Source organism: Vipera ursinii (genome assembly GCF_947247035.1).
Source record: "Vipera ursinii genome assembly, chromosome: 2".
Lineage (NCBI taxonomy): Eukaryota > Metazoa > Chordata > Lepidosauria > Squamata > Viperidae > Vipera > Vipera ursinii.
The window spans coordinates 123,154,946-123,175,288 of NC_139513.1; the positions used below are offsets into that span (position 1 = coordinate 123,154,946).

Genomic DNA, 20,343 nt, shown 5'->3' on the forward strand with positions numbered 1-20,343 from the left:
TTGAATACCTGGCCAGGTACTGGCCAGGTATATATAAGAGTGCAGGTAGCCCCTATTCCCCAGTACAGTCCCTTCCACCTAATACAGAGCTGCTATGCTGTACTCATCATCTCAGCGTCCTTCCTGCTCTCTAGAACCCACTACACAACAGAAAGCTTCCTGCTTCCCTTGTTCTAGTGGCTTGACAATTCATATGGCAAATGACATATTAGGTGTGCAGAAATCGAGATGACAACCAGATATCATCATGGAGATACAGGGAGCTCTTGTTTTCTGGTATTTAGGGATTGTCCAGTTTGCAACTGAGATAAGACAGTGGTGGGATTCAGCCAGTTCACACCACTTCAGCAGAACCAGTAGATAATTTTTGTTGCCCAGGCCCAGAATGGACTTCCAGAAGCAGCATCAACACAGATATTTGAATCCCACCATTGAGATAAGGTATATTACGATAGAATATGACAGAGTTCTAGAATTTAGGTGTATGTGTATCAACATGGAAGCCCTCAGGCCTACACTATTAAAATCCAAATTAACCTTTAATTCCAATTTTTCAGCAGTGCGCTAAATATTTGTAACACAGGAAAAGGGTGCATATGCTGCTCTTCTAATTTCAGTTTCATATGACATAGACTTTTGCTTATGGAACAAGCAGGCACATCTGTGCACCCAGAAGCTGGATTTATATACCAGCTGAACCGTAAGCTAGTTTGCTTTCAGCTTTAAGTTGCTTTATGTTTTTCTCATGAATGTTCCAAACTCTATTGCTGGGTTTACCATCCATGTGTTATTGTAGTTTATTTTATTTTTGCTGTAGGCTACCTTGAGTTTGAATGGGTGTTTTGATTTGCAATCAGAGTTTATAGCTAAGAATTGTAGTTAACTATGACTGAAACATGAGGTACAAATCAGATTCTCAATAGCATAGAAAGTGCTCTCTGTATGTAGAGTTCATGTCACTTTTCATGGGGAGAGAAGAAAAATTGCTTTTCTTGGAAATTGTAGAAGAACACCAGGCTGAGCCCGAGGGAGGGGTCAAATGCATCATCAGTCATGAGTCCATGCATGCCCACAAGATATCTAAGTCTAGCCTACCTTGAATTTCTTTGACTCTTATTTATCGCCATATTTATTTATTTATTTATTATTTATTTATTTATTTATTTATTTATTTATTTATTTATTTATTTATTTATTTATTTATTTATGGGATTTGTATGCCGCCCTATCTCCCAAAGGACTCAGGGCGGCTAACAACGATAAAAAAACAGAATACAAACATTAAAAGGTATTAAAATTATCCCATAAATAGTCCAATTAAAAACACAATAAAACAAAATTAAGAAAACCTCCCTTCCATCAGTCCAGGTTGGCCTGTTGAAAAAGCCATGTTTTAAGGTCGCAATGAAAGGAACGGAGATTCGGGGCCATCTGGAGCTCCAAGGGAAGTTGATTCCAAAGGGCAGGTGCCCCCACAGAGAAGGCCCTCCCCCTGGGGGTCGCCAGTCGACATTGTCTGGCCGACGGCACCCTGAGGAGGCCCTCCCCATGTGAGCGCACAGGATGATGGGCGGTCGTTCCTGGCAGCAGACGGTCCTGCAAATATCCCGGACCTAAGCCATGTAGGGCTTTATAGGTAAGAACCCAGAAGGCAACTGGTAACCAATGCAGCTCACGCAGGAGGGGTGTAATATGGGAGTATCGGGACACTCCCATCACGACCCATGCAGCCGCATTCTGCACCAGTTGAAGCCTTCGGGTGGTCTTCAAGGGCAGTCCCATGTAGAGAGCATTGCAGTAGTCTATACGGGAGGTAACGAGCGCATGAGTGACCGTACGTAGGGCATCTCGGTCCAGATAGGGGCGCAACTGGTGCACCAGGCAAACCTGGGCAAATGCCGCCCTGGCTATGGCTCCTATATGATCTAAACTGAGTTGTGCATCCAGGAGGACGCCTAAGTTGTGCGCCTTTTCAACGGGGGGGGGGTAACACCTCTACCCCCATAACCAAAGATGGAATATCCTGGATTACCCAAGATGCCAGTACGTATAGCCACTCGGTCTTGGCCGGGTTGAGTTGGAGCCTGTTCTTCCCCATCCAGACTCGTACCGCTTCCAGGCAATGGGACATCACCTCGAGGGCATCACTGGGTTGGTTCGGGGTAGAGATGAAAAGCTGGGTATCATCAGCATATTAATGGTACCTTACTCCAAACCCACGGATGATCTCACCCAGCGGCTTCATATAGATGTTGAACAGGAGGGGAGAGAGGACTGACCCCTGAGGCACCCCACAAGTGAGGGGCCTTGGGGTCGACCTCTGCCCCCCTGCCAACACTGACTGCGAATGGCCCGAGAAGTAGGAGGAGAACCACCGTAAAATGGTGCCTCCCACTCCCAACCCCTCGAGACGTCGCAGCAGGATACCATGGTCGATGGTATCAAAAGCTGCTGAGAGATCTAATAGGACCAGGACTGAGGAATAACCCCTATCCCGGGCCCGCCAGAGATCATCCACCAGTGCGACCAATGCCATCTCCGTGCTGTACCCGGGCCTGAAACCTGATTGGCACGGGTCCAGATACTCAGTTTCCTCCAGAACCAGCGGGAGCTGCCGCGCCACCATGCTCTCAACAACCTTCGCAATAAAGGGAAGGTTGGAGACAGGACGAAAGTTGTTCAAATTACTTAGGCCTTTAGTAGTTCAGATTCTCATTCTCAAGTGTGCAATAAATCTTTATACAATTTGAACTTCCTGGATCTTCAGATTTCTCTGGTGCTTGTCAGAAATGTCCTAGCCTAAAAGCCTGTGCATTGTATCTAAGAAAGGCAAAAATGTTTTTAGGAATTAGGAATTCTGGTAATTATCTGTTTATAAATTTAACCAATTAATATTTTCAATGACATTTAATATACATTAAGATACGTTCTAAATGCCATTTTGAGATGATGAATATTGGATAAGTGAACAATATGTAAAAGACTCTTGGCAATTTCAAGGGCATCTGAAGCATCTAAAGACTTTCTAAAAATACATCAAGAACCAACCCTCAATGTGCTATTCTTTATAAAATTCATAAGGCTATTCAGCCATTTCCAAGAGTTCTTTAAATAACTGAAAACCCATGGTTTATAACTTGTCAACATTTAGTGAACGACACAAATGCCTTCCTTCACTCCCAACTTATTTGTTCCCTGAACTAAAAGAAGGAAGTACATCAGTACAAATTGATGTACTTCTTTGTTGAGATTCTGTACACCAAAATCCATTGCAAAGCTTGAAGTCATATGTCGATACATGCAAACAAGCCCATTGGTCTTAACCAAAATGTTTTAATGCAGTTGAACCACTTGAATGATAAAGTGAACTCATCTGACATTAATCTGAAGTGCTGCAGGTTTTCTACCATTCTTCTCTGCCCACCTCTACAACCTGTTTGTGTTCCTGGACCAAGGTGAATGGAAGGATTAAAAAGCCTTCCACTCCCTCCTCCACAGAGTCTCCATCTACAATATACAGCCCACACTAAACCTCAATCTATTTTAAAGCCTAAACATACAAGAATTGTAAATGAGTGCATGTTTTGGGGCAGGATATGTACATTGGGGGAGAAACAGGAAATGGACCGGTTTTAATTGTAAAATGCTATTTTCACATAATTGTTATAGTGTAATGTGTTCAAGGAAATTTCTCCAACTGTGGTTAAAAAAAAAAAGGCATGGCTCTTTTTGGAGGCACGCCTTGTGTTCAATAGCTTGCTACTCATATCCTTCTGCAAAGATAGATGCTTTTTCATAGTTGAGCCTTGGTGGAGCAGTGGGCTAATGCCTCCTTAAGTAACACCAGCTGCCTGCAATTAATGCAGGTTCGCATCCCACCAGGCTCAAGGTTGACTCAGCCTTCCATCCTTCCGAGGTAGGTAAAATGAGGACCCAGATTGTTGGGGGCAATAAGCTGACTTTGTAATAATGCCGCTTGGGGTTTGTGTGAAAGCCCTAATAAGCAGGCATATACATAGAATGAAGGCTACTGCTAAGCTTGTAAGCCGCCCTGAGTCTTCGGAGAAGGGCGGGATATAAATGGAATTAAAATAAAAATAAAAAAATAGTTACAAAGAGGTTTTTTTTTTTTAAAAAGTGTTCTCCATGCAGGCATTAAGGAACAGTGGCCTGGAAATCCCAAACTACTGTACAATGTAAGGAATGGACCTAATCCTAGGTCCACTGGCCAGTTTTTAAGAAAAGAAGCCAGGTTTCCACTCTTTGACCTGGCATCACAGGGCGGACTCCATCCAGCCTGCTGGAAAGCAAGAAGCAGCTCTAGTTTCCCAGAAAGGAGGAAAGAATTCTCCACATGGAATTCTGCCCTGCATGGAAGAATGTTTCTTTCTCTGGAGGATGCATTTATTTTGTGAATATATTGTTTCTCATCTGGCGTTACTGGTTTCTAGAGTTCTGATTCGGTGATGTGGTTGCTTTTTTTTTTACCTTGTCTTTATGGTCTTGGCATACCTGTTTAGATGGCCCTGGGGAAAAAAAAAGAAAAAGTAGACTTTACTTCAAAATAAGGTAGGGCATTCTGGGGAGTGGGAAAGTTGGCTTCTGTCCCAAAGTCCTGTACACAGTTTGTTACGGATGATAAATTGGGACCCCAGAAAGCCTAATAGTTTACATAGCGGATTAAAAAGCATAGAATAGATAGAAAGATAAGTGTACTGCATGCCAAGACCTCCTAAGGATGATGATAATGATGTTGTTGTTGATGATGATGATATGATGATGATGATGATGATGATGTTACCAATTCAGTCATGTCCGACTCTTGGCGATTCTATGGGCCAGATCTTGCTATCTTATTTGATAGTTGTTTTCTCTCAAATTTGCATAGGAAGAAAGCAAATGCAGCCAACCAAGGTTTAATCTTTTTAAACAACCACTTGTCAGAATTGCCAGGATATGACAAGACAGCCCAGAAGGAGCATGATGCACGTGATATGAAAATCCCAATATCAAAGTTTGAATATCTTCTTTGAAGCATTGTTAGAGCTCCAGATTTTTATTTTATTTGGAAAATTTATATTGCTGCCTACTCGCTCACGGTGACTCAAGGTGGCTTACAGGAAACAAAAACACAGTGCCGTATAAAAGAAATGAAAATAATAAAAAATAATAATAAAATAATAATAAAATAATAACCCCCATCATCCCACCACTCCGGCGACAACACACATTCATACCAGCCATTTAATTGGCTCCATCCCACTCTGGGTTCCCCAGGCCCTCCAGCAGAACCACATCTTCAGGGTCTTCCAAAAGAATGTCACAGTGGGGGCCAGTCTAATTTCCAGAGAGATGATATTCCAGAGGGAGGGAGCCACCATGGAGAAGGCCCCCCAGATGTACCTCTTTAGGGGATGGGACCCACAACTTTTCTTGCATCCCTGATCTAGTGGGTCAGGTGGATGTGACTAGCAAGAAACGGTCCCTCAGATAATCTGGTCCCAAGCCATGAAGGGCTTTAAAGGTGACAACCAACACCTTGAATTGCACTCAGAAGCAAATCAGCAACCAATACAGTTCCTGCAGAAGAGGTGACACATGTGCACACCAAGGCTGCACAAAACCATGCAGACCACTGCATTTTACACCAACTGGAGATTTACAGATGGGTATCATCAGCAGATTGATGATATCTCAGTTCATGGTGATGGATGATCTCACCCACAAGTTTCATGTAGATGTTGAATAGAAGCAGAGAGAGTATCAAGCCCTGGTGGGCAAGGGTTGGACTTGGATTTGGTGAAAGGGCAGTCACCAACTTAGAGACTGACAGATACATGGGGGGAAAAGATTGCCCATTCTCTTCTTAGTTTTCTTCTCCCTTGATTAAAATAGAGTCCTTCCAAAGTTTCAAACATCCCCCAATGGACCTCTTAATTTTGTCCACCATCCTATTCTACAGAGAAGATATATGTCCCAAACCCTTAATGCAGACATGTCAAACACAAGGCCCGGGGGCCAGATCCGGCCCGCGAAGCGGTTTCATGTGGCCCGCGAAGCCATCCTGGAAGCAGTGAGGGAACGGCCCCCACTGCCTTGGCCCTGGCCCAGAGACCCTCCTCCTGCCAGAGACCCCCAGATCTGTCCCACTCCTGCCCAGGCCCCCATAGGCACGCTTGATGTGAACGATGTAGAGCTGGCCACGCCCACCCAGTAGACCATACGCACTTTAGCCATGCCCACCTAGTAGGCCACGCCCACCCTGTCCATACCCACCCGGCCCCCTGACGGCAACCGCAATGCTGATGCGGCCCTCAATGAAATTGAGTTTGACACCCCTGCCTTAATGTGTTTGAAATTAGAGCAATCTTAATTTTATTTATTTATTGCATCCCTTATTGGGTCTTTCCTCACCTGAGGAATTTTGTATAAGTTGTATAAATATAATTAGGGTTGCTCTAATTTCAAATACATTAGTGTAGAGATAATCCAAGAAGAGCACAAAGTGAGTACACATGTATATTTATTTATTGGCTTACTTGCTTGTTTGCTTGCTTGCTTACTTATTCAATTTATTTAGTCTTTTTCCCAGGTCTTTTTATCTGGTTCATCCATACTTTACTTTGAGGAAAGCAAGATGACTGCAGGGATAGAGGCAGAAGAAGGATGAAAAGAGCCAATAACAACTGCTGGTATAGTTTACTTCCAACTCAAGGATGGGTGGAGACACCTTCAAAGTATCAGTTAGGAAAGGTTCTAGGTGTTGTAGGCAGCCAGGTTTCTAGTAGTTTACTCCTGTTCCTATCATTGCCTCCCATCTTGCAGGTACAAGTGAGCTCTTGCTCTGCTTCCATTGTAGCAGAGTGATGTGAGATTGGTTTCAAAACAGAATGAAAACAGTGTTGTGCAGAATGCCACATGTTGGCTGAACCCATGCAGTAAACTGGCATTAGTCTGTGATACAGAACTTATGATACTGCTTGCATTGGCAAGCAGACTTTGGGTAGCTGTCCCGTAATATGATGCTCCAAAATAAGAATACCCCATGTCTTTGCAGAGCCACCAGAAAGAAAATATGTGCGATTTACCACTTTTAGCACTCTTCTATCATAGTTTATTGAAAAGTAAAATAATCAGCCAGGTCCTGTTAACAGTGACTGAGTTTTAAGGATGAAACAATAATAGTATATGGGTGTGACACAGGGAGGAAAACATCATTTTAATTTATTTATTTATTTATTTATTTATTTATTTATTTATTTATTTATTTATTTAAATCCCATTTATATCCCACCCTTCTCCGAAGACTCAGGGCAGCTTACAATCTAAGCACAAACCAATGTGCTTAGCAGTAGCCTTCATTCTATGTATATGCCTGCTTATTAGGGCTTTCGCCCCCCCCCCCCAAGCGGCATTTTTACAAAGTCAGCTTATTGCCCCCAACAATCTGGGTCCTCATTTTACCTACCTCGGAAGGATGGAAGGCTGAGTCAACCTTGAGCCTGGTGGGATGCGAACCTGCACTAATTGCAGGCAGCTGGTGATACTTAAGGAGGCATTAGCCCACTGCTCCACCAAGGCTCTAACCATTTTAACCATTGCAGTGAGGCAGGAATGCAGTATTTTTTCCCCTCACACATTTCATTGGTCCCTAGAAGTCACAGAACCACTGCAGTTTGCAGGATATGTGAAACTTAAGACTACAGAACCAAAATTTATTTTAGAAGGCTCTCATCCTGTCAAGCCTTTGAACTCAAGTCAGAGAGGGAAACAGAAGGAAAAGCTCAACCAGGATCAAGCATGTGCCACCCATGGCTGCAATCCTGCCATTCTGGAAAGTCTACCCAGAGGGGAACCTCTAGCATCGCTCAGATTAAGAGATGTGCTGTTCATTCTGCTGTGCATGCAGTGGCTGCTGCTGCTTCTCCACATCAGCCACATGTCTAAGAGCATGCACATCATTGCATGCACATGCGCATGTGTGCCTTCTGTTCTCGAGAGTGGATTCAGAAGCAATTTCCGAAGGGTGCAGTTCCAACAGGTTTGATTACTTCAAAGCAAAAGACACTACGGCCATGCGCTAGGTCTCCATCTCACCTAAAGTCTTTTTTGGATCCCAGCCAGCACATGCTTTTCATAGCAGACACAGAGACAGAGCAGTACCTCACGTGTGGAGGGGAGACATTGCTTTCCCTGCCTTCCAGATGTTCACCATCAGCCTTTTCCTCCCATCTTCCAGGCCTTCTCCCTCTGGTCCTCGAAAAGGGGTTTTTCTTCTTGATAGGTCTCAGAAACTCTTCCTGTCACGATTACCCTGGCTGGAAGTCAGTGGTGTTTCCCCCTTTCTCCCCCTCCTCTGCACCAAACATGCAGTACATTCCTTTATGCAGGTTTCCATAGAGTTAAACTGTTCCTATTTTTTTTTTCCTTAAAGAGGTCAGCAAAAAGTCGTACAATAGGGGTCTCATGTTCATGAACTGTGAAGGAATTTTTTAAAATTTCCCATGGTGGGGTTGGAGTGCAGCAAAAAAGAAACTTGGGGGAAAAAAAGAGACAAATAAAGCAGATGAGAGACTTGTGGTGGTGGTGGGGGGTCGTTTGTAAAGACATGTTGCCCTCCTGATCTCCATTTAAAACTTGTTATTTCTCTTCCTCTCCCTCCATGTTTCTTTTATTTCTATTAAAGTTATTTTTTCCCCCAGCTTTAATTGCTTCAATCCCGCTAAGCTGCCCCTTTTAAAATGAACGGTTAACCGTATATATTCCCTTGGCATAGGGAAATCCCTCGGACTGTAGGTTCATATTATCTAGACAAGCAGTCTTTCAGAAGCAAATGCCATTCTTGCATAGGGAAGTACTTTAGGCCTAAAGGGGTTAAGAAGGCCTCCTTCCATTCAGAAACATGCAGGGGTCCCACCGTAGCTGTTCCAGCCTTTAAAAATCTTTCCAGCTTTTTTTTTCTCTCTCTCTCTCTCTCTCTCTCCTTGTAACAAATCTGTACGACTGCCACCAGGACATAAGAAGCGTGTGCCTGTCACAGAAATAGAGTTTACTTTTTCCCAAGTTGTTGTAGAGCGGCAGGGTATAAATACAGCTAACTCTGACTTGGACTAAGAGCCTTTCGCTTAAAATAAGGGGGCGACTTCCCAAGACTTTGAATCCAACAAGGTCCAGATCAGATTGCACCACTGAGCAAGGTAGGAAGGACACCGAGAAAACAGGTGTAGTTTCTTCCATTGTTTCAGCTCGCTCTTTCTTTTTTCCAAGTCAAGCCAGCCACACCCAGATCCCAGTCAATTTGTCAGTATTTTCTCCGGAGTGAACCCCAAGATGTCCTTTTTCAAACTCTTCATGCGATGGATATGGATATGGATGTTGTCCTGGGACCGTCTTATCGTGTTGCTTCTGCAGCTCCTGCTCAAAAGCTCAGCTTTGCCTCCAATCCGATATTCTCATGCTGGGATATGTCCAAATGATATGAATCCCAATCTCTGGGTTGACGCACAGAGTACCTGTGGGAGAGAGTGTGATGCCGACCTGGTGAGTGATGCCCTTTCTCTCTCCTCTTCTTAACGCTGAAAGTCACTTATAAATAGATACCAACTGCTTGTGCTGGGCGGTTGCCTCTGTTTATTGTAGCAAGAAGAGGCTGGGTGGGTGTTTTTCTGGGAACAGAAGAGCAATAGTCAGTAGGAGAAAAAGGACGTCAGGAGCAAAGTAGAACTTGCTAGGGAGAAGGGAGAAGGATTTGAAACCTGCAAGGACTTCTGATCTTGTAGCTCACACCCAGATCCAATGATCCTGCTGGGACCAAGGCAAGGGTCACCAGCTTGCTGTGGTTGCAAACTCATGCATGAATCAGTCCTTTGAATTTCATCTGGAGCAACATCACGAAAGGTCTTCTTTAATCACTGCAAGGGCAGGATGATCAAGGGAGAAAAACCAGCCAGTGCCAAGTGAAGTTCTTAGCATGGGGCTTTGCATGCCGGTCTCTCTGTGCTGCGGAGCTTCCCCTCTGTGCCCATTTTAATTGCCTCAATCTTCCAAGATGCCCCCCCCACACACACACACTCCAGCCCCTGCTGCCTCAGAGCTCTTGAAATAGCCAGTCAATCAGTGTTTACTGCTTTGAGATTTGTGGGTTTCTTCCAGGAGACAGCAATGTGCATTGTCTCCCAGGGCATGACAGCTTGGCATGTGCTGTTGAATGATGATTCCAGAGGCAAATGTACTTGACATGGTAGGTGAAATACTGCTTCTTGAGAAGTTGGCTTTGCTAGGTCAACTTCATCTCTCCATACTCCTTTGTGCTCTCTCTGCCTCCTGGACCAGTCCAAAAGAATAGAGTTTGCTGTCATTGGCGAATAGCTCTTGGAGAAGACTCCTGATGCCACTCCTGATGTGTAGGGCTGATTCAGTGCTAAAAGTAGGCATGGCCTAAGTTGTGTAGTGGGTCCTGGAGAGCAGGAAGGACGCCGAGATGATGAGTACAGCATAGCAGCTCTTTATTAGGTGGAAGGGACTGTACTGGGGAATAGGGGCTACCTGCACTCTTATATATACCTGGCCAGTACCTGGCCAGGTACTCAACCAACCAATTGGTTTGAACCTCTGTTTCCCGCCGAAATGCTTCCCGCCAAAACAGTTACAGTTCAACGCCTCCTGGTGGTGACTCTTATACACAGCTTTAGGTGTTGCAATAAAGCTTAATACATAACAGCCTACTTGGTAGGCAAGTGGCAAACAAATATTGGTGCAGGGTGAACAATTATAACTCAGTGCAATATGGCAATGGGTAAGGAAGGTATAGATCCAAAGGGGGACCCTTTACAAGTGAATGACCAAGGATGTGTTCTAATCAATTAAGGAGTATTGATTTATAGCTGAACCAAGAAAACACAGAACTAAGTTGCCTTTCCAGGAAGAAAAGAAGATTGTTGCAACTTCAGGGTATATACACTGACTTCAAAGGCACTGATGTGGGGAAAAACACTGAATTCTAAAAGTCTAAATCAAGCATTACAGTGTCATGTCATGTCCTCTGCATTTCTGGAAGGTCTGATTATAAAGGATAATAAGAGCATCGACATCTCACCCCAGTATTTGAGGTTGGAACCCAGTGGAACCCAGGATCAAATTCTCAGCCTATTAATGCAAATGTCTCTTGCAGATAAGCAAGTTGTGGCTTCTTTTACTCATTTGTTTTGCTTTGTTCTTCTGATGAAGGGCATTGCTTAACTAGACAGTGGACCAGCTGGACAAAGTAAGAATGAACATGTGACTCTTCTGTGTTTGGTTGACTTGCCTTGGCTACCACCCACCGCTTTCCCAACCTGACGCTAGATACACATCACTTATGTCAGCTGAAACCACTTTTTGCAAAATGACTCCATGATCAGATATCAACAGAAAAGCCACAAAACAGATGGCAGAATGGTGGAGGAAGGGAGGAGTCAAGTTATACCCAGCCAGACAAGCTAGGGAGATGCCACAAGCTTTCCACAAAGTTAGGCTAGGTGAGGAATCTCCTGAGTATTTTCTAGTACGCTGAAATCAAGGGGTGTTCCTAAAGACATTTCCTTTTATGAGCAGGGAAGATCTAGATTTAGTTGTGACTCAACAAGCCTTATACCTGCTGAGCTGGGCCATGATCATTTAGGTACTAACGATCAAGCTGTCAAGCAGTAAGTTGAGCCTATTTTTGGATGCAATCTCAAGGGATTAATTGAGATACTGAAAAAAACCAATAAAGCAGTGCATAATGCAAAAGCTGCATCCAGACATTCACTAGGGTGACCATGCTTGTTGCAGGCCCTGCTGTTTTCCTCCTTTCAAATCATATAGTACACCTTTTGATCGATGAACCAGATTCCCATTAGCTACAAGCAACACATAAATATATTCATAGCTATGTACTTTTCTTTTAGTTCATTACGAGCTTCTTTTTTAAGTAATTTGCTGACCGCAAACTATTTATTAAAACCCAGTTAGGTAATAAAGAAACAGAATAAATGCACCATCAAGACTTCTTTAGAAACTTGAATGTCTTTCGGATATGTTAAGACAGCAGCTCCCAACCTTTTCTATACCCCACACCCCTAGAACGCTTCTGATATATTCTCACGCCCCTTACAAAATTTTGAAATAACAGCAACGAATTAGGCATATACACTATAATTTTGAAAACCCTTCACACCCCCTGGAATATCATCTCGCACCCCCAGGGGGTGAAAGTACCCCCGGTTGGGAACCCCTGCGCTAAGAGATAATTTACTGATGGTTCTAGGTATAATCATTGGAATCTCCAGATAGAACCAGAAAAACCATAAAGATCTTTTATCGGGTTGTTGGGGGCAATTAAGCTGACTTTGTAATAATGCCGCTTGGGGTGTGTGTGTGAAAGCCCTAATAAGCAGGCATATACATAGAATGAAGGCTACTGCTAAGCTTGTAAGCCGCCCTGAGTCTTCGGAGAAGGGCGGGATATAAATGGAATTAAAATAAAAAAATAAAATAAATCAAAAATAAAATAAATCAGCTAAAACAGGCAACTGGTTCTGGTCTGCGAGAATCCAGATAACAATTGGACAGCAGCAAAGAAAAACAGGAATTAACTGCTATATTCTAGTCCTCATCCAGATTTCACAGACAACTTCTAGTATAGTCTATGCTAGGTGAACCAATAGTAGAAAGTAACTTTTTATGACGTTATGTCTCTCATTATTCCTACTGGGTGTCATGAGAATTATATTCAATACATTGGGGGAGGGGGTTTGTTCCAATTTGCAGAAGGCTGAATTCTGCTCCATCAAAACCAGTGCACATTATCCGAGAGTAAAGTGTAGTTTGGAACCTTTGATAAAATGTATCAAAATGAATGCAAACCCAGTTTTCTATAAAGGCGCAGAAATGCAGGTTTGTCTTATGTATTTCAATGGAATGTAATTTCTAAATTTCTGAATTGTACATGCATTACTTTTGGTGCATTTTGAAAACTTGATAGAAATTGTGCCGTGGTCTCCTCTACCAAGATGAAATTGGGGTTCTGCAGAAAACATCCAGAACAGGAGCTAAGAAGTGGCTTTTAATTTCAAGGTTGGCGTATTTTGGCTGGTACATTTATGGACTACTAGCACTGTTCAGTGTGTCCTTCCAGGGTCTTTTCAAAGCTATTTGAATAAGGTAAAAGTTCAACCTGGCACTTTATGCATGTAAAACATGTGCGCTGCCTTCGCAGATTCCTGAGAATGAGGTCAGATTCTTTTAACATCCAACTGAAGAACAACTTAACATCCAACTACAGAACAATTCAGATATTTGAATACTGTTCAGCATTGCTATTCTGCCTTTTAGTCAGATGCAGTGTTGGGATTCAAATATGCGAACAACCAGTTCTCCGTGTGGATGCCGATTCCAGGAGTCCATTCTGGATGTGGGCCACAAAAAATTAGCTACCGGTTCTGCCGAAGTGATGCGAACTAGCTGAATCCCACTACTGGTCAGATGTCCATTGACAGTTAAGTAAAAGGCATGCACACATAGCAAATAGAAAGCAGCAATGGCACATGAAAAGAGTGTTGCAGATAGAGATGTCACAACTGCAAGCTTTAGCTTTTGTGATCCAAGTCAAAGGAAAAGATTAGTTAGTTAACAAAAGGGAGGGAAGTTGATCCATAGTTTAGGTCTACAGAGAAGACCTATGTGATCTGCTGATCTTTAGAGGGTGGCGGGACATGGAATAGAATCTCCTCCTAGCAATTTCGAAGGGTGGGCAAAATACAGGTAGTCCTTGACTTTCGACCACAATCAAGCCCAAAGTTTCTGTTGCTAAGCAAGACAGTTGTTAAGTGCATCTTGCCCCATCTTATGACCTTTCTTCCCACAGTTGTTAAGTGAATCACTGCAGTTGGTAACTTAGTAATATGGTTGTTAAGCAAATCTGGCTTCCCCATTGACCTTGCTTGTAAGAAGGTTGAAAAAGGGGATCACATGACCCCGGGACACTGCGACCGTCATAAATATAAGTCAGTTGCAAAGAGTCTGAATGTTGATGATGTCACCATGGGGTTGCAGCAACAGTCTTAAGTGTGAAAAATGGTCACGTCACTTTTTCCAGTGCCTTTATAACTTTGAACGGTCACTAAATTAACTGTTGTAAGTTGGGGACTAACTACAATAAGGAAGTTAATATTCATTCAGACAGTGAGATCCCAAACTATTTATGGTTTAAAGAGTAGCTTGAATTGGATTTCTGAATAAAACATTTTATTCAATGTGGCTAATTATATTCTGTAGACCAGACATGTCAAACACAAGGCCCGGGGGCCTGATCCGGCCCATGGTTTCATGCGGCCCACGAAGCCATCCTGGAAACAGTGAGGTAAAGGCCCCCACTGCCTTGGCCCTGGCCCAGAGACCCTCCTTCTGCCAGAGACCCTCAGATCTCTCCCACTCCTGCCCAGGCTCCCATAGGCACCCTTGATGCGAACCATGTAGAGCTGGCCACGCCCACCCAGTAGGCCATACGCACTCTAGCCACGCCCACCCAGTAGGCCACGCCCACCCTGGCCACACCCACCTGGCCCCCTGAGGGCAACCGCAATGATGATGTGGCCCTCAGTGAAATTGAGTTTGACACCCCTGCTGTAGACCATTCAGACTGATGACTGATTTATTTTTTGGTCTGGATATGCTTCAAAAGCATTGAGCATGTTGAAGAAGCTGTAAAGATGTGAGCAGCACATGGTGTGACTTGCTTTCTCCAAGGCGAATCACGGTTGGTACAATACACGAAGTTATTTGAAAGCTCTTTGGAACATCACCACCAGTGGTGGGATTCAGCTGGTTTGCATTACTTGGTTGCCCAGGCCCAGAATGGACTTCCGGAAGTGGCATCCACACAGAGAACCGGCTGTTCACATATTTGAATCCCACCACTGCTCACCAACATCTGATTCCTATCCCCCCAAAGCCAAGGTGGCTCCAGAAGTATTCTGGACATCAGAAACTTATGAGCCACTGTCTGAACATTCATTCCTGAATCAGTTTTCCAGCTATCCAAAAGGACTTTTTGATTATTTGGATCTTCTCAGTCAATACCGAGGTGCTTTTTCCCTGACCCTTCCCCACCCCTCTGTCTTTGCCTCTTGATTATTTTTTTTAACAAACTCTCGTTTTGCAATTCCACAGTATTCCACACTTTCCTAGAACTATCCCCGTTGTTGTTGTAAGGCTACATGTAGGGATGGCTATATCTCCCTATTCTGGTCCCACCCCCCTACAATTGGACGGTTTAGAATCTAAGTCTTGCCCTCCCACACTGAATAAATTTGCAAATTTTCATCAGTTCCTATAAAAATGAATCCCATAACATTTTCACTCATCTCAACTTTCTTCAGAGGAAGCCTCTACAGGATTGATGAACATGATTGTTCTAAACTCTGCCATATTTTGAATCAGCATCACATAGGACAAACTAGTCCAGACTCTGGAAAGTGTCTTCATCTTCTTCATGATGGCTACTAGGTAGTTCTGCAGTGTTGAAGGAAGAGGGCAGGCTTCTGAAGGGAAGATGTCAGTACAGGTAGTCCTCAACTTATGATCACAACTGAGCTCAAAATTTCTGTTGTTAAGCGAGGCATTTGTTAAGTGAGTTTTTACCCTATTTTTGACCTTTCTTGCCCCCGTTGTTAAGTGAATCACTATAGTTGTTAAGTCAGTAACCTGGTTGTTAAGTGAATCTGGCTTCCCCTATTAACTTTACTTGTGAGAAAGTTAAAAAATATTAATTTTTGTAGGGAAACCTCCACCAATGGACAAGATTAACTTTTGCTAAGGTTTCTAGAAAATGAATTAAAAAGCATTTCAATAATAACATATGTTGCAAGAGCAGCAGATAAAATGATCCAGGTTTTATAGGCATGACCCGGGGACACAGCAACAGTCATAAAGAAGCACCAGTTGCCGAGCATTTTAATTTTGGTCACATGATTGTGGGGATGCTGTAAAGGTCACAACCGTGAGAAACGATCATAAGTCACTTTTTTCAGTGCGCTGTAACTTTGAACGAACTGTTGTAAGTTGAGGAATACCTGTAGCTACTTATTTGTAGATGTCATTTGGAATGTTGTGGTCTTAAATGGAAGAGATATTATATACTTGAAAATAATTACATATCTGTGTCATATACCTAACAAAGGGAAACGTGCTATCAGCTAACAAGTAATTCTTTAAATATCAATTGAGGCCTCCCTGAAAGATAACAGGAATTCTTACGTTATCAGCTACATTTTTGAGATACAACATTTAAAATATGATATATTGTAAAGGATGTATTTATTTGGACAGTAGGGATGATCCTATTGCATTGCTGACTGAAACAAGTCATCTGCCTTATAAGGAATACTAATATTCATGGCAACCCACAAGTGACAAGTTGGAGAGAGAGGGGCAATTGACATCATATGATGTCACTGCACAAATAACACACATTAGGTCATTTGTGGCAAACCACATCATTTGTGTGATTATGTCATTATACATGTGGCATAACTGTGGTTTTTACCTGATGTCTGTGCTGATATTTTAGTCTTTGTTATACTTTTTTTTAAGAGAACAGAAAGTGCTTTGGGGGCTTTCTATGAATTGTTTTTCTCAGCTTCTTTGTTCTATAGCCAAGGAAAACAAAACATGTAGGTCAGTTCTATTTCTATTACTCAGAAACAAGTATCATCAATTTCAATGGCATTTATTCTTCGGTAAGTGTGGATGGGTGCATATAGAAACTTTAGTGAAGTTACTCAACCAATTTATCACAAATACAAAACATTATTCACGACCATGGTATCTCCCTTTACCTTCCAAGTAAGAATTCAAATGTTTCTCTGCTTGTTCTAGAATGCAGCCACCAGCCAACTCTTAAATATCAAATCAACATTACAAGAAGTTTGTTGTGATTCAGGGTCAGCCTGTGGGTTCGGCAGTTGGGTCGGACGAATCAGAGGAGGAGGGGGGTCTTGAAGACCTTGCTGAGGGGGTTGAAGATCTTGCTGATGATAGCCCTCAGGCAGGCCCCTCCCACTTGGTCACCATGGAGACCCAGCTGTGTGAGCCTGACAGTGTGGATGAAGATGACCCAAAGGACGCCCCACGCAGGAGACAGTCAAGTAGGAGTAAACAGAGGAAGGCTGTGGGGCTTCTCGGAAGGAGGCAGAGAGAGGCCACGCCCTGAACTCTTTATAAAGGGAATGTTTGGGGAGGGCTGGTTTGCTGAAAGCAACCACTCAGATAGTGTTTCAAAGCTCCTGTATCTTGGTACGTGTCTTGTTTGTTTTTTGTAGTAATAAATTTGGCAGACGTCATTCCAGCCTCTTGCCGTTTATAAAGGGGTTGCCTTTTCTGCAAGTCGGTAGCAGGCTGGTACAGAACAAAGTTGTGTGCATGACTAAAGAACAGACAAAATGGTCATCAATTATTTCCATTTGTCATTTCAGTGTAATTGCATTTCATCTAGCTCTAATGATCAGGGAGATGTAGGCAAAGAAAGTCTTACAATTTTTGTAGTTCTTGCACCCATTAGAGAAAAAAAAACACCAGTGTAAATTGCACATAGGAGCTTTCTCCATCCACACAACCCATTTTGGCCCTGACTGTCCCTTTCTCTGCTACATCCTTCATAGTGCTGCCTTCATCTCTTCTGCAATCCTCCAGCGGGAGGATAGGCTTGAGCTGCCCTTGCTACAGCAAAATTAAATGTGCATTTGTCACCTTAATCTGGCACCATCTACAGGAGGCCTCATGGGGTGTAAATCTGTCTTCGACACCCATGGTCTTGGAGGGATGTCAGGTGATTGCTGTGACTGGTGGTGGCTGGGGATGGAGACAACAGAAAGATAGAGATGAGTTATGGGGACAGCAAATGTCATGATGATATTGCTTCCTGTTAGCTCTAGGGTGGATGGAGATTTCTATAAAGAAGAAAGAGCCGTAACCATCCCTGCCAGCCTTCTACCTCTTCAAATATAGAAGTTCCTGTACTGCCTTCTGTCCATAGGCTAGAACAGTGTTTCTCAACTTTAGCAACTTTATGTGTCTGGACTTTAACACCCAGAATATCCCAGCCAGTATGGGGAATTCAGGGAGTTGAGATCCAGACATCTTAAAATTGCAATGTTGAGAAACACTGGAATAGAGCTTACTGGGACAAAATCCACTTTGATTTGTGATGTTCTAACTCCAAAGATCAAACAGCCCAGATATCCCTTGGGGAATTTTAACAAACCATGCTAAAGCACACACATTGACTATCTGTTATTATGAAATAAAAGTTGCCCTTTCAAATATCACGGCCATACCGGCAAAAGTAGGGTGATGCTTATCTTTCACAAAAGTGAGATCTCTGACATTAACAGAGTTCCTGACTTGATGAGAATCCCTATTTATCCACAAACACTTTATCACATGTGGGTTTTTTTGTTTTTGTTTTTGCCTTAGGAGTGTGAGACTTTTGAGAAATGTTGCCCTAACGTTTGTGGAACACGAAGTTGTGTTGCAGCCCGGTACATGGATGTGAGAGGGAAGAAAGGACCGGTCGGGATGCCCAAAGAAGCCACGTGTGACCGATTCATGTGCATCCAGCAAGGTTCAGAGTGTGACATCTGGGATGGGCAGCCAGTCTGCAAATGCAAAGACAGGTGTGAAAAGGAGCCGAGTTTTACATGTGCATCTGATGGCCTCACCTATTACAACAAGTGTTACATGGACGCAGAAGCGTGTACTAAAGGCATCACCCTCAATGTAGTGACTTGTCGCTATCATCTCACCTGGCCAAATACCAGCCCTGTCCCAGCAGAGACTACTGCTCCACCCACAACTGCTTACTTGGAGACTACCATTATAGACATCCTCGCGCCTGTTTTAGTCAACAACCCAACCCATCAGTCTGTCTACGTAGGAGAGACTGTAAGCTTTCATTGTGATGTCACCGGTCGACCTAAACCAGAAATCACTTGGGAGAAGGAGACTGAGAATAAAGAGAAAATAATTATGAGGCCTAACCATGTCCAAGGAAATATCGTTGTCACCAATATTGCCCAGCTGGTAATCTATAACACGCAACTACAAGATGCAGGAATTTACACCTGCACAGCCAAAAACCTTGGTGGTGCTTTAAGGGTAGATTTCCCACTGTCGGTCCTCCAGGGAGAAGCTACTTCTCCAGAAACAGTGCAGAATAAAACTCACTTCCCAACCAACGAGTGCCTGAAGCAACCTGACAGTGAAGACTGTGGAGAAGAGCAAACCAGATGGTATTATGATGCAAAGAAAAACAACTGCTTTACTTTCATTTATGGGAACTGTAATAGCAATCTCAATCATTTTGAGACCTACGAGAGCTGTATGTTGACATGCATGAACGGCCCCATCAACATCTGCAGTTTGCCAGCCCTGCAAGGCCACTGCAAAGCCTATGAGCCCCGGTGGGCATACAACAGCTTGACAAAACAGTGCCAGTCTTTCATTTATGGAGGTTGCGGAGGCAACGAGAATAATTTTGAAAGCCGAGAGGCCTGTGAAGAATTGTGTCCTTTCCCTCTGGATAGACTCTGTAAAGTTTGCAAGGCTTGCAAACCCCGGCAAAAGCTGGTGACCAGCTTCTGCAAAAGCGATTTTGTGATTCTTGGCCATGTCATGGAGCTGACAGAGGACCAAGAGTCTGGCCATGCCCTGGTGACGGTGGAGGAGATTCTGAAGGATGATAAAATGGGGCTTCAGTTCCTGGGAAAGGAGCCTTTAGAGATCACCTTGTTAAACATGAACTGGAGCTGTCCCTGCCCCAACATTACAGCAACGGAAGGCCAGCTCATCATCATGGGTGAGGTCTACAATGGAATGGCTGTTTTACAGCCAGATAGTTTTGTTGGGGCCTCAAGTGTCCGACGCATTCGAAAACTTCGTGAGGTCATCCACAAGAAAACCTGTGAGCTATTAAAAGAGTTCTTAGGACTGCACTAATGCCCCGAGAGTAGCTTGCTGGCTTTTCCTGATTTGTGCATTATATAGTGCTAACAAATGATAGGTTTACCCTGAACACCCTTGTGTAACTCCTGTTTGCTGATATAGGTTATGTATCCCATATGAAGGAATGAATGGCATGTAGCAGAAAGAGAGCTGTTGTTTTTTTTTAACAAGTATTTTAAAATAGCAGCAAACAGCAATTAATATTTAGATTTCGACCTATCTATCCCTCTAGAAGTGCCATCTGGTGTTTATCGCTTCTCAACAATGCAATTTTCATTGTATAAAAAAAAACAATTTTGCAGCATTTGTCCAGAGCTAAAACAT

General features: G+C 43.3%; 1 protein-coding gene across 1 annotated transcript; it reads left to right on the top strand.

Moving 5' to 3' along the window:
- The first annotated feature begins 9,149 nt into the window (after positions 1-9,149).
- Positions 9,150-20,047, top strand: WFIKKN2 (WAP, follistatin/kazal, immunoglobulin, kunitz and netrin domain containing 2). Its single transcript, XM_083357237.1, has 2 exons — positions 9,150-9,540; positions 18,493-20,047. The coding sequence occupies exons 1-2, from the start codon at positions 9,331-9,333 to the stop codon at positions 20,011-20,013; spliced, it is 1,731 nt and encodes a 576-aa protein (XP_083213363.1). The 5' UTR covers positions 9,150-9,330; the 3' UTR covers positions 20,014-20,047.
- The last annotated feature ends 296 nt before the right edge of the window (positions 20,048-20,343 follow it).